This window comes from Rhynchophorus ferrugineus, unplaced genomic scaffold (genome assembly GCF_030347505.1).
Source record: "Rhynchophorus ferrugineus isolate W39M unplaced genomic scaffold, kcgeb_rfMv2 rfM7, whole genome shotgun sequence".
Taxonomy (NCBI): domain Eukaryota; kingdom Metazoa; phylum Arthropoda; class Insecta; order Coleoptera; family Curculionidae; genus Rhynchophorus; species Rhynchophorus ferrugineus.
The window spans coordinates 14,396,302-14,412,813 of NW_027472586.1; the positions used below are offsets into that span (position 1 = coordinate 14,396,302).

At 35.0% G+C, this 16,512-nt stretch overlaps 3 protein-coding genes and 1 long non-coding RNA gene across 10 annotated transcripts; 2 read left to right on the forward strand and 2 right to left on the reverse strand.

Annotated features, from left to right (window-relative positions):
- Nucleotides 1-478: 478 nt before the first annotated feature.
- On the forward strand, nucleotides 479-6,308 carry Gp93 (heat shock protein 90 Gp93). The gene is made up of 5 exons (XM_076410186.1): nucleotides 479-732; nucleotides 838-921; nucleotides 3,847-4,007; nucleotides 4,068-4,299; nucleotides 4,360-6,308. Exons 1-5 carry the CDS (start codon nucleotides 687-689, stop codon nucleotides 6,180-6,182), a joined length of 2,346 nt encoding a protein of 781 aa, XP_076266301.1. The 5' UTR covers nucleotides 479-686; the 3' UTR covers nucleotides 6,183-6,308.
- On the reverse strand, nucleotides 936-7,789 carry LOC143200021 (uncharacterized). Of its 3 annotated transcripts, none has more exons than XM_076410256.1 (4): nucleotides 7,673-7,789; nucleotides 1,421-1,576; nucleotides 1,236-1,371; nucleotides 936-1,144 (listed from the first exon to the last, which is right to left on the reverse strand). In XM_076410256.1, exons 2-4 carry the CDS (start codon nucleotides 1,551-1,553, stop codon nucleotides 1,021-1,023), a joined length of 393 nt encoding a protein of 130 aa, XP_076266371.1. In that variant the 5' UTR covers nucleotides 1,554-1,576; nucleotides 7,673-7,789; the 3' UTR covers nucleotides 936-1,020. The 3 variants fall into 3 exon arrangements, with proteins under 3 accessions (XP_076266371.1, XP_076266372.1, XP_076266373.1); XM_076410257.1 differs by lacking the exon at nucleotides 7,673-7,789 and adding an exon at nucleotides 7,100-7,238; XM_076410258.1 differs by lacking the exon at nucleotides 7,673-7,789 and having other exon boundaries at nucleotides 1,421-1,680.
- Nucleotides 3,471-3,826, forward strand: LOC143200032 (uncharacterized). Its single transcript, XR_013006608.1, has 2 exons — nucleotides 3,471-3,589; nucleotides 3,655-3,826. It is a non-coding gene; the product is annotated as an uncharacterized LOC143200032 (long non-coding RNA).
- A 256-nt stretch (nucleotides 7,790-8,045) lies between the features above and the next one.
- LOC143199989 (protein Loquacious) lies at nucleotides 8,046-15,664 on the reverse strand. Of its 5 annotated transcripts, none has more exons than XM_076410212.1 (7): nucleotides 15,443-15,664; nucleotides 14,954-15,112; nucleotides 14,568-14,860; nucleotides 14,351-14,510; nucleotides 13,179-13,316; nucleotides 10,988-11,137; nucleotides 8,046-9,192 (listed from the first exon to the last, which is right to left on the reverse strand). In XM_076410212.1, the coding sequence occupies exons 1-7, from the start codon at nucleotides 15,647-15,649 to the stop codon at nucleotides 8,944-8,946; spliced, it is 1,356 nt and encodes a 451-aa protein (XP_076266327.1). In that variant the 5' UTR covers nucleotides 15,650-15,664; the 3' UTR covers nucleotides 8,046-8,943. The 5 variants fall into 5 exon arrangements, with proteins under 5 accessions (XP_076266327.1, XP_076266330.1, XP_076266328.1 ...); XM_076410215.1 differs by having other exon boundaries at nucleotides 15,346-15,537; XM_076410213.1 differs by lacking the exon at nucleotides 15,443-15,664 and adding an exon at nucleotides 15,307-15,429.
- Between the last annotated feature and the right edge of the window lie 848 nt (nucleotides 15,665-16,512).

Here is a 16,512-nt window from a genome sequence, read left to right on the forward strand (position 1 = left end):
ATAAACTCATAGAAGCTTGAAAAAGCAACCTACAAAATAAATTTAACTCAAATTTTATTATTTTTGAGTTAAATAAGGCAGATTTAGAACAATATCATGCTATTGGAAGTATATTTAAACATTTTCTGAAGCCTGATAAAACAGCCTACAATGTAAAATTGAAGCAATTTTTTTCCAGGCTACTGAGACACAAATATAAAATAAACACGCATGTTTCTATATTTTGTGCACAAATATGTTATGTCCTAAAGCATACTTAAATAACTATCCTTGTCAATCTTAAAACAATTCACGTAATTGTATAGTTTCGTAAGACATTTAAAATTAAATTATATTGGTTTCTAAATTTGATGTACTTTCATCAACAATTGTTGATTATCTGGAATAATGGGAATTCGAAAGGATTTAAATTTTATCCGCCAGTTCACTGAGCCAATCCTGAAAGGCCATTTGTACCGGCCGGGTTTCCCACCTGCTTCATTGGTCGATTTAATGTTGTCGTGTACGTCACTTGGCGTGGTACATTTCAATTGGCCGCGAAAACTGCTTTAATTTTTGTCAAAGTTGACGTTTGGCATTCGGCTTTCTGTGTTTATCAGGTTCTGTTCGGCTTTTAGCCTTTTCCGCGATCATAAAAAAAACTAAACTTATTGATGTTTTAAACTTATTTCTTCAAAACTGCCAAAATGAAGCAGTTTTTATTCATACTAGCGATTTGCTTTGCCTTCATCGGTAAGTCTAGAGTCTAAAATGTTCTTTTAATTCGCTTAAACGCTTCTTAAATAAATAAAGAACAGCTGGCTTAATTATCTTTAATATATAATTGTTTTATTTTAGGCACAATAAAAGCAGATTCGGAAACAGTTGATGCACCTACTGTAGAAGTTGATCTTGGTTCCAGCAAAGAAGGTTCTAGAACAGGTGAGTTATTTTACTATATGTCAGTATCTAAATGAAAACTAACAGTTTACTTACAACATTGTTACACTATATCAATATATATATTTAAAAACAGAACGTCTAATTTCTGATTTTTGCATAATTCATTAGATGTTCTCTTACTATTATGTTTGTTCTTTTGTGAAAATTTAATTTTCTGTCTGATGGATCTGAATCTGTTAATCTCACTTGATACCAACCATATCTGAAATAAAATATATAAGTTAAAAATATATAGTTAATAATTGACGTTGTTCTGAATTAATAATGCATTTCTGTAATATAATAGTCTTTACTTTTGGTTTTCTGTCCTTGGTAGAAATGATTCCTGAACATTTTTGTCATTTTTTAATATCGATAAATAGTTATTCACTAATTCTTCTGATATTGTGTTGTTGCTTTTATCATAATATTTCAAACTTACTACAGGAGCTGTAATATATGTTATAGTAATATATATTGGGAATAATGATGTTATTACCAATTGCTAGAGGTTTTCCTATTTTGATATTGGATTGTCCTAAAACATTTTTGTCAATGAAACACAACTTAAAAGGTTTTGGTTTATCCTCCTTTTCTTCCTCTTCTTTGGACTGCTGCAAGAAGTAATCCATCTTGTTTTATCAATAACTGATTCCTTGACAACGATATAAACGAATTAATCAATTTAATTAATCATTTTATTAATATTACAGTACTGTGTGTTGCATAATCTTGTAACGTCATAATATCCTTACATATTTTATATTAATATACTAGGTATCATATTTTAATAAAACTTTAAATTAGGTAAATAATCGAATTATCGATTACGGTTTGTGGTATTAATTAATACAAAATACCTCAGTGTACCGCGCTTTACTAGGGCCATTAACCCATATAGCTAGAAAATTCACATGTAGTTCGCATACTGTGAAAAAATATTGGTTCCAATCTGGAGCTAATAAAATTCCACACATCATGTTTTGAATATAACTTAGTTATTGTGTTTCTTTTGCACGCTTCCAATACGGTCTGTTCGTTGATGGAATGATAGAATTGCCGGAGGAACTTCTTATTTCGAGCGAATTATTACTTATTGGAGAATATTTTTATTTATATCCCTCAAGCTGTATCCGGTTTTGAACGCGTCAGAAGTTCATTATCAATGGATTCTGGTTCGAATATGACATAGCCTGCAGGTGCCTGCCTTTATCTGTGGGCAGAAATTTTGACTAGTCTTTGTTAAAACTGACATGAGAACAGAATCACTGATTCTTTTCATTTATTGATTAGGAATATGTTGAGATTAAATTAAAAGATAATAGTGGCGTTTTTTAAAGATAATCAGTAATTCCAAAGGATTTTTGCTGATATTGTAAATTTATGATGATGTTGGTCTGTGATTACCAAAGACCTTGGCATTAATGGGAGCTTAATAAGACTTGTAGTATTACTACTTTACGGGAAAGCAAAAGCTTTTTTAAAGAAAGGCAAGTGGGTAAAGATTTGATTATTATATGAAGAATATGAGAATTATATGATGGCATGAGGATATGGCTTATCGAAAAAGGAACACATATTGAAACCCTTCAATGAACGATATGATTGGGAGAGAGTTCCTGATGTGCACCTTACAGATGAACTGATCGAATCGTTAGTTTGTACAGAGTAGCTTTAAGTGGAGCTAGAAAAACGTAGGCGTCCTGGTCTTATATTCTCTGACTGTATGGTACTAATCCATGTGTATTGCCTTCGTCGTTGGTGTGCGCTTGCCTATATTAACATATCTGCTTAAAGTATTAAATATAGGCAAAATAGATATTGAAAGAAAACCAAAATAAAACGTAATTCTAGATTTTCCTAGAATTCTAGATTATAGTTTTACTGATTGTGAATAATGTATGTTTAAATCGATATGATAATATAATAGTTATTAATATGCTGCAAATGAACAGTACCACTAAGGGTATAGACAAGGGTAATATATAAAATACTAGTGTGCTCAAAAAATAATAAGACTAAAGTAAAAGAATAATCGGAAGTCAATTGTAGTTTACTCTGGAACATATAAACTCCGAAATAGGCAATAGTCTGATATTAGTTGAATTTATTGAAAACTTGCGGAGACCCAATACTTGATGAGAAGACTAAAGCCATCTTACTCGTAAACGACGTAAAACGTTCAAATAATGTTTCTTGTTGTCGGTTTGGCCTGGCAGAAGGAATTCCCACTGAACAACGGCCGGTTTTTACGTACGGACAATTCCAACATATTTTTTAAAATATTTATTTAATTTAGATATAACTCAACAACATAATATATATATTTAATGCTAAAATGTTATTTCCAAATGAGAATTGGATATCTATCGTATATTATGGTAGGCATTTAATAAATAAAATGAGCTAGTATCTAATCTTTCTGTTCAAAATGGCGATTCTGTGGCGAGAATTTATTTGTTCAAATTTGTACTTTATCATATCTGAAGTGCATATTAGTATCGTTAGTACATTCGGTGCGCTAGTGCCGCCGTCAACCTCGTCAGTTGGTTAGACTGGAGACAAGAACAAATTAACATCTAAAAGTTATTAAGAGTTTAATGAATTTAGCCTTTTGTTGGTTAACTCCATAACCAACTCATGTGTTGTGATTTTGGTTGGAGACGTGGTAAGCTCCTGTTAATTACCTCCAAAGCCAACTGAAGTTTGTCAGTAATACGTAATTTATATCAGTTTTTTATGTAATCAAATAGGAACTTGGTCCAACCATAACCTATTTAATGAGTCCTATTTTTATTATATGAGAAGCATATCTTTATATCAAGGTAAAAGTATGTTTCCACCCCGCATATGTCGTTGATCATAGGTCTCTTGTATTTAGTATACAACAGTATTTATAACCAAACATTTTCCTTCACATTTCAGATGATGAAGTGGTCAAAAGGGAAGAAGAAGCTATCAAATTGGATGGGCTCAATGTGGCTCAACTCAAGGAGCTCAGAGATAAGGCAGAAAAATTCACATTCCAAACTGAAGTTAACAGGATGATGAAGCTGATTATTAATTCTTTATACCGGAATAAGGAGGTACCGCGTTAAATTTTAATTTTTATGTAGTGTGTTATTACAATAATATTTATCTTATAGATTTTCTTAAGAGAGTTGATTTCAAATGCATCTGATGCTTTGGATAAAATACGGTTGCTCTCTCTAACAGACAAATCAGTGTTAGACACAACCTCAGACCTCAATATAAGAATAAAGGCTGACAAGGATACTGGTATGCTGCATATCACCGACACCGGTATTGGAATGACCAAACAAGATCTAGTAAATAATTTGGGTACCATAGCCAAGTCGGGTACAGCAGAATTTTTAAGTAAGTCTCCATTCAGTAACAATCTGCTCAGATGTTTACCATTCTCTGTACTTATTTTAGGTAAAATGCAGAGTGCTGAATCAAATCAAGAACTAAATGACATGATTGGTCAGTTTGGTGTTGGATTCTATTCTGCCTTTTTAGTTGCCGACAAAGTCGTAGTCACCTCAAAACACAATGCGGATAAGCAATATATCTGGGAATCAGATTCATCCAGCTATAGTATTGCTGATGATCCGCGAGGCGATTCTCTGAAGAGAGGTACTACTGTCAGCCTCCAATTGAAGCCTGAAGCCAAGGACTTTTTAGATCATGACACTATTAAGACGTTGGTTAAAAAGTATTCTCAGTTTATCAATTTTCCCATTTATCTGTGGACCAGCCACACTGAGACAGTAGAGGAGCCTGATGAGGAAGCTCCTGAAGATAGCGCCGCCAAATCTGAGAGCGATGGCGAGGAGGATGCTGCCGTTGAAGAGGAGAAGGAGGATAAACCTAAGACCAAAAAAGTTTCAAAGACTGTATGGGATTGGGAGCTGTTGAATGACAGCAAGCCAATATGGACTAGGAAGCCCTCAGAGGTGGAGGATAAAGAATATTCTGAATTTTACAAAACACTCACCAAGGATGACAAAGATCCATTAACTAAGATTCATTTTGTTGCCGAAGGTGAAGTGACCTTCAGGGCTTTGCTCTATGTGCCTAAAGTACAGCCATCTGAAAGCTTTAACAAATATGGAACCAAGACTGATAACATCAAGTTATATGTCAGAAGGGTGTTCATCACTGATGAATTTAATGATATGATGCCGTCATTCTTGAACTTCATTAGGGGCGTCGTTGACTCTGACGATCTTCCACTGAACGTGTCAAGAGAAACCCTACAGCAACATAAGTTAATTAAAGTCATCAAGAAGAAATTGGTTCGCAAGGTACTGGATATGCTGAAAAAACTTCCAGCAGAAGAGTATGAAACCTTTTGGAAAGAGTTCTCTACTAACATTAAACTGGGCGTCATCGAGGATCCTGCTAACAGGACTAGATTGGCTAAGCTTCTCATGTTCTTTTCGTCACACAGCGATAAGATGACTTCATTGGCTGATTATGTTAGTCGTATGAAACCAAAACAAGAAAAAATCTTTTATATTGCTGGTTCATCTAAGGACGAGGTAGAAAAATCGCCATTTGTTGAGAGATTGCTCCGTAAAGGATATGAAGTTCTCTTCCTTACTGAAGCTGTTGATGAGTATACTATTTCCGCTTTACCAAACTTTGAAGGTAAACTGTTGCAAAACGTCGCTAAAGAAGGGTTCAGTCTGACCGAGGCTGAAGGAGGTAAAGAACAACTCGAACATTTGCAGAAAACCTTCGAACCTCTCACTAAATGGTTGGCTGAAGATGCTCTCAAAGAGTATATTGGTAAAGCGACAATTTCAGAGCGGTTGAGCGATTCTCCTTGCGCTCTAGTTGCTAGCATGTTCGGCTGGACCGGAAACATGGAAAGATTAGCCGTGTCCAATGCGCATCAAAAAGCAAATGACCCTCAGAGATCATATTACCTGAACCAAAAGAAGACTCTCGAGGTAAATCCACGACATCCTCTCATGAAGGAACTTCTGAAACGTGTAAATGACGATCCGTCCGATCCCAACGCGAAGGACATGGCTGTGATGCTGTTCAGAACGGCTACCCTCCGCTCTGGCTATATGTTACGTGAAACTGTCGATTTTGCGCAGTCCATCGAAGTGCTGATGCGGAAGACTCTCGGCGTGCCTCTTGATGAACAAGTGGAAGAAGAAGAGGATATTCCTGAGGATGGTACTCCCGACGACGAGGTAGAAGAAACTAAAGCTGAAGAGGAGGAAGAACATGATGAACTGTGAACAGACTAGTGCGAATGTGTGAATGTTGTGTGATGTGAACTTTATTATTGTTTACAAACAATAGCTAAGACTGTCCTTTTTTTGTAATTAATTCAAGAAAAATAAAGTGTCTTATTTATGTTACAAGTGTTTGTAATAATTGCTTACCCTCTGTTGTTATATGGGGCTATAACTATTCGACGTATTATTTAATATTGTTTGATCAAATATACTGGTTATTGCAAAATATTCTAGGGTATAATCAAAAAAATTGTTTTAAAGAATTGAATTACAATTCGTTTATTTCCATTGTATTAAAATATTGCTGTGTATGTAAGATTTTCGCACTCCGCTAGTTTATGCAAAAACGTGGGATTGTTGTTTTTATTAATTTTCGCTGTACGTTCGATTACATATACTGGCCCTCATTTTGGGCAGTTGTAGGAGCTAAACATGTCCCTTTAAAAATCATTAAACTTCTTTAAACATATTGCGATGGCTGCATTAACACCTGAAGACGTGCGAAATGATGGATGCTGTTGTGAGAAAAGTCCTTAAAAACTTCATGCTTGATCGTTTTGTTGATAGCGTTATACTCGGTACCCTCGATCTGAATGATAAAATTTTTAGTGTGGATCCCTTCTTACGTTGGCATACCGGGAAATGAGCGCGTGGATAAATCGGCAGCCTCCTCCCCCTTTCACATGTTTGTATATACATTGACTTTATACCATTCATTTCGTGTTTCACCAAGAACGAAGTACAGCGTCGTTGGACCCACGAGGCCAATCATAACAAGTCCCTTTTAATTAAAACTGAACTTTTTTCCTCTCCGTAACCACGTCACTTGATACGTTTGATCCCGCCAGCTCACTGCGAGTTTTGGCACCTAGCCCTTACCTCAGTTTATCACATACCGAGGGCCGTCCATGACTCACCTAGCTTAGGGCTGCACAACTTTAGGAATTTCTTAACAGGAGAAAATACAGACAGATTCCTTGGATTTCTACGAGAAATCGATTATCTTAATAGAGTCTAGTCGATGCAAAGTGTTGCTGACCAAATCACCATTACCACTTTGTTATGGTTGAGTTTGTTGACTTGAATTTGAGTCCTTTTTTAAATTATATATACACTATTTATACTTTTCTCCGTCCCCTCTATATGAACACCGTACTGTTTTTATAGTCGTGAAATGACGATTGACAGTCGCTAAAGCGACAAAAAATAATTAAAATTTTATACATATATATGAAAAAATTAATTAAATTTGTTAAAGTTTGAAGATTAAAATAATGACTAAGTTTAATAATTAACTATTAAGGCCAATTATTTGCTTCTATTAATATTTTATATGATCACCAATTTACTCAAATCAAACTACACCTATACATATATTCATATGTAGCTGTATAAAAAAATATCTGAGCAAACTGAGAATATTGCGTATGCTTCAATTTTAAAAATAAGTACTAAACAAACAGATTACAAAATAAGTCTCAACTTGTTACCTAAGTTTATAGATACGATGCGTTTGGCTCGAATGTTGTACGGCGTCAAGAGAGAGCCTCAGAATTAATTGTAACGAAATTCATTGGAGTTTTGGGGAAGCCAGAGTCCTCTAAACGTGGATGAGAGGTGTGTTTAGGACGGCTGTCCTGTTTTGGAGGGGTGTTTCTGTTGTTATAATTTCTTAAACCGCGAAGTCAAGATGTAGGCACGTTCTTTTATACTTTCTGACTGTATGGTACCACGATTGTTGTCAACTATTGGTTCCAAGGTGACGAACGTGCGGTCACCCTAGACTTTTGTGTATGAATTGGACATATTTTTATTGTAGTTAAACAATACTTGTGGATGAATGGGTAATAAAAATGCAATCAATAGAAGCTATTAAGTTTTTTTAATTTAATTAGCATACACATCAATATAACTAATAATTACTGGAAACCTAAATTGTGTCAACTAAAACTGAGGAATCATAGAATCGCGAAACGATTCTGAATCATTCGGCCTATTGACATATATGTTAATTAGACAACTTTTTTTTGTTAATGGGGGATACAACCTCTATACTTTGCATTAAATAAATGCTCCCTTTGCACAATACGGCTTATGTGTCATGTTCTGGGGCACTATACTCGATCCGTTTGTCGTTTGTTACTTTTGTTTAAGATACGATACAGTAGATAATATGATACAACTATACGCCTACCAGGCTAAAGCTACGAGATTACAGGAATAGTTAATTATCAGTTTGAACGACGTTCATAAATACTACTAGGAGAAAAAATGGGCTAAAGAAGCGCGCGCGGGGTTATACGCCGCGGAATATCCACACACACACACTCTCTCTCGTTCTCGCTATTTGTATTTTTCTCTCGTTATATATAGTGCGATACATTACAAGTTTACACGTCTGACAGAAAAATCTGACGCGACAACGCAGAAAAAAAACACGAAAATGAAAAACCAAATTTTACCATAGAAAAAAACCACTAATTCTATGCAAAGTATAGCTTGTAAAAAACGTGCTATCCTTCTCTTTATATATTTAGCTGGCCATTTGCGGTACGGACCATCATCGTTCGTTTCACGGTGGGAAGACCGTCGATCCGAACCGCCAATGGCCGATGCAACCGGTCAACTAAATACATAAACAATTGAATGAATTGATGGCTGCGCCCTGACACCGGCGCAACCCAACCGTCGGGAGAAGATAAGCGAAAAGGGCGGCGGATTCGCAGCCCTAGGCGACTTGAGGTCAGAAGGGAAGGTCGCTTCACTTCTTCGTCATGATCTTCAGATATTCCAGGGCGTTGTGGGCGGCGTTGGACTGAGCGTCCTTCGGTGTCTTACCGTTGCCGAAACACACGGCCACTGGCAGCGTGGACAGTTGCACCAGACACTGGCAACGATCCGCCAAGCTTTTCTCTTCGATGTCTACGTAGGTCACTTCAAAATTCTGTTCTGACGCTATCTCCTGAAGGAATTGGACGAAATTGAAGTCTTTAGATGCCAGGTTCACGGTCTAAAAGGGAAAAACAATATCAGCAACGTTATTAATAGAACGCTGATGGTCGAGGCTATCACGCTGACTCTAGCGCAGTTTATATGTTAACTTACCGTCAAAAAAGTTAAATAATGATAAAAGCCAATTAATTCAACGCGAGTTGTATGGATTTTCATGAATCGCGTGTATGAGTAAATTTCTTACACTGATTGATAAAAAGCTTATTTATTTATATTGGTTTAGGCGTCAATTCAACATATCAATTTTGTTTAGTTTCCATTTTTTCAAATGTATTTATTATTAAAACTGGTCTCCTAGACCAACCATTAATTTACTTCTAGCAATTATTATTACAATTTACACACTATAGTTTATTCAGCGACAATCTATAGTTCCGCTCTCAGACTTTACACCCCTTCACTCATGCATTAATATACAAGTTCCCATGGTTTAGTCCTTTTTAGTCTGCGAACAAAGCGTTGCCCATGCAGTGTTAGTAGCTTTGTGTTTCCCAGCGATCTTTTTAATTTCTTTCTTGACTGTAAGAATTTCCAGGTCACGATGCAAATATTCCTTGCATACATACCAAGGTGCGTCTACTGAGTTACGCAAAACCTTGTTCTGGAATACTTGATTTCCTTTACGTTGCTATCTCGGGTTCAGCCCCTTAGCTCTATACCATATAGCCATATTGATTTGAACACCTGCTTGTAGATCAGTAACTGTTTATATTTTATTTTGAGTTCTGCTAATTTCTTTATGACATGCTCCTTCCATTTTAATTTGACATCTTGTATTATACAGAAACATTTAGCGCTATTTGCGTGTGGTACTATAGCACCATTCAATTTCAAAACTGGTGGGTTGATTTTTTTTCACAAAATAAATAGAAACATATTTCAGCTCATTTAATTTTATTCTCCATTGTTCGGTCCAGTTTATTTGTTTATCGCTAGCTGTCTGTAGCCTCTTTATAGATGCTTCTTGGTTTTTGCCCACTGCTAACACTACTGTATCTGTCGTAGCTATCGTAATTTCTTCGAGTTTTGGTACGTCACTAGTTTAAATCAGATAAAGAATAGGTCCTAGGACGCTGCCTTGAAGCATTCCTGCTTGAATTTCTTTTAGTTCAGAATATATTTCTTGTTTAATTCTGAAGAGTCTATTGGATATATATGATGTTAATATCTCTACATATTGCTTTGGAAGCATGGCTCTGGTGCCAAACTTTATCGAAGGATTGTGCTACGTCTAAGAAATATTTACTTCTTTATATGCCAAACATTAAATGAGTTTACTGAGCTAGATGGTCATATAATCAAAGTTGTGTAAATACGTCCACTGTTAATGAAAGTATTTACCATCAACAAAACAGTGGTTGGCGGAACCGATCAATAGTATTTCAAAAAAATGTTAACAACAGTGAACACGTTAATTACAGCATGATTTATAACACTAACTAACTAATCTTCCATAAATTAATTATCAAATATATGAGCTTAAGGTAAACATGTTATTAAGGAGGACGATTAAAGGATAATGACTGGAAAGTAATTGTAAGAGGAAAGGGAAATTATTAATGCAAAAAAATGGTGAAATGAAGAATGAAAATTGAACAATGGATCTTAGAGACGCGTTTTGAATTAAAAGAGGTACCGCGTTATATATACATTGTTTAACAAACTGGAATATACTAACATAAATTTTCATTTACATAAACCATTTACAAAAACGCAAAAACATAACACAACAAAACAGACAATTAACAAATTACAAAGTAAAAAACAAACGTCCACAATGTGTGTGCATGTACCTGAAGATCGTTCAACTTTTTCCCGGCTGATTGTTTGAGCGCCTTGTGGAACTGAGACACTTTGTGAGACTGCTGGCTACTGAGTTTGGTAATTTTGCTGTCTTTTAGGCATGCATAACGCTGTGGAGCGTTGGTAAGTTTGCCGGCCAGCTAGAAAAACAATACAAAATTGAAATGAGTATGTGCTAAGATATATGGAGGGGTCGGTAACTGTTATTGCTCCTTTCTATTCGGGGCCGATCGGTAGCGACGTTTTTCCTTCTTGTTGCGAGACAAGGAGGAAGAATGTCGGGCTCGTTTCGTCTTCAGATCATTTCAATTCTGTACAGCTTTTATATCCCATCGGATTCATACAAGTTACAGAGAAACAAAAACAGGAAAGACAGCAAAAATACCCTAGCACATACACCAAATGGATTGAACTTGAGTTACTAAAGGATAATCGTTAGTAATTCAATTTTGCATCAATTTCAAAATAAAATTTCGACTATTATTATTATATCTATCTCATGTAGATACCTCACGATTATGTATTAATGAAGCGTAAAGATCCGACAAGAGAATACTGAAACTTTGATCTGGTTCATAAATGTCTTTAGTAAAGTTTAAATTTTCAAAAAATGTAAGTACTACAATAAGTTTATTCGCACAGTATTCTGGTCATCATTCATGACTTACATGATATTTTTGTTTACATGTCGACTTTAAGTAGTAAATTTGTAGTTTAAATGGAACCATTTTCTAAAAAATCTCCCTTTTATTGAATGCATTCACACCAACTGTTCTTTCAGTCTTGCGCTTTTGCAGTTCGCCTCTGGACAAGATCTACATTTCACTAACAACGGCATAACTTTTAGAGTCATAAACAACTTTTAATATATTGTACATGTAATTGATTAAAGGATCCAAGAATAGCTGTATATAAACAAACAATTTACGACATATGTTAGGGGTTATTGATGTAAGTCACATGCGGATCTAGAACATAAATCAGTGAAATATTCTGATTTATACTTGAATAGAAAAACTACTATTCAATATAAAGGTTAGCAATAATGTAAAGGTAAAGACAGCAATTTGATTTCGCTGGATTTTGTTGGCTTTGAGTGCTTGGGATTCTGGCAAGGGCATTACAGTTCCGAGTGTAAGGTCACCAAAGGTGGGCCGAAGTTGCTGTGAACTAACTTAGTCTAATCGAATTTGCGCAACAGTTTGCAGTTTAGGATGTACGGCCACCAAAACTTGGGGAATAATTCTATATGGGCAATACCATAGAAATTTGGATAAAAACAGCGCAATTAAGAAGATAACCAAATCAAACTGGTAGACAAAGATACAGACGATACTCACAAATAGTTTTACTACAACTAAAAGCTATCCAGACAGTACAACGACCCTGTACTTCGGTACTTTCTTTAGGAGACAGTTGTTATATATAGTGAATTTTTACATAACGAAAATTAAATTACAGTTATGTTTTTGTTTGTCCATCTCGTGTCTCGATAGAAAATTATAATACTAAATATAGAAAAATTGTGATATAAAGTTAGGAAAAATTAGATACATTCATGAGCATTGCGTTAGAATATAGCAAAAAAAATATACAGCCGAACATAGAACCTACTTTTTTGAAGTCGGTTAAAAAATGCAGACAATTTTATAATTTAAAATTGTAGTGTCAGTTTTACAAGGCCGTCTTGTCAAATGAAAAATTATGTGTGATGTTATTTAGGAGTGAACAGTAACATTTTATTTGATTTAAATAACCATTGAAACAATGAAATTACTTATTTATTCCAATGTTAGGTATCGATGGGTAAATCAAAAATATTCTTATGCGAACAAACCCAGTGGTTCTAAGGACAGGAGTTCAGTGTTTATGATTTAAACTTTTTCGCCTGAAAGAATTTTCAAGTGTGAAGTAAAATGAACTATTTCAATAACAATTTAAAATAATGTTTTTTCTTTTGAAGTCAGATGACCTTACAAAAATAGTCTGTTAATTTTAGTAACTCGTTCAATCATTTTGAAGGTGTATACTAAAAAATGTAGATTATATAGACAACATTGTGAGTGTTCACATATATTTTCGTTAGATATGCGAAGAAAATGAATTATTAAAATACCTGAAGATTAGGCGAGAGTGTAAGACGTATAAGATAAGAAGTGAACAGATGAAAGTTGTACGTACCTCTTCGTCGCTCTCAATCATCATTAAATAGTTGCATTCTAAAGGCATATCCTGTAGAGCCTGCCACATCTTATGGGCAGCCACACGTTTGGCGATTTTCTTAGATTTTCCGGTACCAACCTCACGGAATTTCAACACCTGAAATAAAAATGCGTTGGCCACAATTTCAAAGGCAGAAAGATACTACGTGCAGCTCGAAAAAAGCAACGATGAGTTTTATTTTATCACAGACGATAAGAATACATTGATACTAAATAAAACTATACGTTGCATTTTCGGTGTATATCGACTTCGGAAAAATTGTTGTTTTCTTAAGGTTGGAGTTAAAAATTGTATTATTATAATAATTATTTTTTCAAGTTGAAATTATATCACTATTCACTCGAGTTTCAACTGAAAGAAAACCAACATGTCTCATGATATATTACAAATTGGCTATTAATTAAATTAAGAAGTCTCAATTACAAGAAAATATCTTGCATTCTATCAAAAACTTCACATCATCAATTATCAATAACAATAACATCTATTATATCTGTGGTCTGGTTTGTGGAACGTTTTAATGTTAAAGATGTGCCTTGCCCTGGTAAGTCAATAGTTGAAAAATTTTTTCAAGACATTGAGATAGACCGGCATATTTCACCTCACACTATCGCCCCGCTATTTCTTAGAGTATTCTTTGTAAAATCGAAAATCTCGTTTTATAATATTAAAACCACTACTATATATATTTTTACATTGATAATTCCCACTAGAATTTTAGCAACAATAAGCTCAATTGGATGCAAGGAAAGTCTGAAGGTGTAACATAGCAAAAAATACGTATCTTTTACTCACTCGCATTATTACCTTGGAATTCTAGTTAAAATCAATTAAAGTTATAGGTAGCATTTCAAACAACTTTCACAGCAACCTGATAGCAAAAGAATGTTTTATAATTGTAAAGGTACATTCTACACAATTCTCAACATTCATTAGAATGAGTGGGTCAATGAGAATAGTTTGTTGGCTTAAACAAGATCTAGTAATGTAGGTTGTGACCAATGTGCCGATTGGTACCTTAATATCATGAATAGATAAAATCCATAACAATTTTCCTTGAATCGAATATACTACATATACATAAAAATTTTTTTTGGAAATATAGAAAATATTAGAAGAAACAAACCTACTTGGCAAGCAATTGTAAATTGCCTTTCGTGAGGGAGACCTTCCTCATGTTCCATTTCATAGAACGGCGGTGGCCAACGTTTCGACATGCACATCTCTTGAAGCCAACCGATCGGGTTGCCCATGACTTTATCGTCAAACGGTGAGACTACTTGCGCTGTACTATGGTGATATGATTGAGTATTAATTTTGAATAAAAAGTTTTCAGTGACGACTTACATGTCGTTTGCACCTGGTGTTCCATTACTTTGATTGGCCTGTTCGGGGCTCTGCTTGCCCACAAGTAAGTCTAAAAGGTTTTTCGCCGCTGTATGCTTGGCATCCTTCTTTGATCTTCCAGTGCCGGTAGCCACAAAGTCATTATTAAGGAAAACTCGAAATCTGAACACTGGTTCATGGATAGCACCTTCTATTTGTAGTAGCTCATATTTAGGTGTTATCCCTCGTCTACTCAACAATTCTTGTAGCACCGATACGGGCGTTTTAGCACCATTCCCATCGTTATTATACACCTACAAATACACACATTTCTGAAAATTACTCTGTATGACTAAGGCAGATGTAAAAATAAAGCTGAATCAGACACGCGCGCCAACCTTACTTACTAATTTGGCCTCCTCCGTAAGGGACATGGTCTGCATGTTAGTTATAGTTTTGTGATTCTTTGCCCTGCGGTGATGATGATGACCCGGTTGTAACTGTACTGAAATCATCGGTTGATGTTGTGGCATAATATGGCTCACCGGTTCCATCGGCTGCTGGCTCTAAAACCCAAAACAGCGGGGTTAGTAAACTCGTTCAAAAACAAAGGGGATCGGCTTCGAGTGACAGCATCGAACGCCGGGGAGTTACGACAGTTACGAATCGATATTTCGGCGTAATCTGCGATACTTATCCGTAATTCAGGATCACTTGTCATCAGAGTGAAATTACGAACATTTTGCGGTTGATGTCTCACCGGCTGTTTAACTGTAGCACTATGTGAACGAAAACTAACCATATTAACTATTGTCATAATATCCTAGGACTTTGTTCATGGCCGAAAAGTTGCTGGTTACAAGAACGAGGCTATCAGGTGCAAAAAATCTACTTACAAAACGTTTCACAGGCCGAATATTGAATATCTGTCGTAAAAAACACACAGATGCAAACAACACTCCACACAAACAATAGTACTTGAGGTAAATGCGACGGACGCTTGCGCATATAAAGTCGCATCGATCCAGCTGTCTCAATCTATTGGGTGAGCCAAAATATTTTATACCCGGTGATTCAAATATAATATATTTCCTTAGTAACATACAATTATTATTTCGTAAGAGTTGTCGTGAGTTAGATCTATTCAATAATAGACAAGCACGATACTCATATCAACACGTAAAGCTATTACGCTTACACAGGAAAGTCAATTTTATGTCTGCTCGTAAACTGGCGATTTTTTGATTAATTGATTCAGATAACCGCATATTTTACTACGAATATCCATTTTTTATAATGTTCTCCAAAAAAACACTCATTGCTACGAAGATAACACATTTTTTTTTAATTAGACGTCGTCGAAATCAGTGAATCGACCGAGGAGGTTGGGAAAGATAATTGTCACGAACAATGTCATGTTGACATGACAACGTGACGATATCCTGATATGGAAGTATAATATATATCCTCTTTTGAGTGTGGTTACAATTCATATTGGTTTAATTATTGACATTATCAAAAGAGGTGATCGTAAAATAATGAATCCTATATTTCACCTTGAACTAGTTCGTTCGTTACTGGGTGTTTGCTTTTATTAATAAATTGGATATTAATACGGACAAAATCATTTTGCTATATTGTTGGTCACATAATCTTTTAACGTTATTTATATTTACGGCTCAATTTAATACTGTAGTTTTGTTAACTAATAAGAAAAGAACATTATTTTTAATTCTTGATCCTAAGATATAAAAATATAATTTTTTTTGAGAGAAGTTATTAGATTTTTAATAAACGTAATGATAAGGGAAGTTTATTCGAACATTTTATTTCATTAAGCTATTAGTAATGTATGAGAAGTATTATTTATAACAGGTTGACACGAAAATAATTTCGAGTTTGTGTGTGGATATTATGTCAGAGCAGTTACAAAAATTTGTAATGAATAATAATAACTAACTTAAAA

Excerpts from the sequence above, each read along its gene's own strand:
- Gp93 (XM_076410186.1), top strand. The coding sequence starts at position 687 with ATGAAGCAGTTTTTATTCATACTAGCGATTTGCTTTGCCTTCATCG. Across the intron at positions 733-837 it reads GATTTGCTTTGCCTTCATCG|GCACAATAAAAGCAGATTCG; the intron begins GTAAGTCTAGAG and ends GTTTTATTTTAG. Across the intron at positions 4,300-4,359 it reads GGGTACAGCAGAATTTTTAA|GTAAAATGCAGAGTGCTGAA; the intron begins GTAAGTCTCCAT and ends TACTTATTTTAG.
- LOC143200021 (XM_076410256.1), bottom strand. The coding sequence starts at position 1,553 with ATGGATTACTTCTTGCAGCAGTCCAAAGAAGAGGAAGAAAAGGAGGAT. Across the intron at positions 1,372-1,420 it reads AGGAAAACCTCTAGCAATTG|CTCCTGTAGTAAGTTTGAAA; the intron begins GTAATAACATCA and ends CATATATTACAG. Across the intron at positions 1,145-1,235 it reads CCAAGGACAGAAAACCAAAA|ATATGGTTGGTATCAAGTGA; the intron begins GTAAAGACTATT and ends ATTTTATTTCAG.
- LOC143199989 (XM_076410212.1), bottom strand. The coding sequence starts at position 15,649 with ATGTTACTAAGGAAATATATTATATTTGAATCACCGGGTATAAAATAT. Across the intron at positions 14,861-14,953 it reads TTACGGAGGAGGCCAAATTA|GTGTATAATAACGATGGGAA; the intron begins GTAAGTAAGGTT and ends GTGTATTTGTAG. Across the intron at positions 11,138-13,178 it reads TGATTGAGAGCGACGAAGAG|CTGGCCGGCAAACTTACCAA; the intron begins GTACGTACAACT and ends TTGTTTTTCTAG.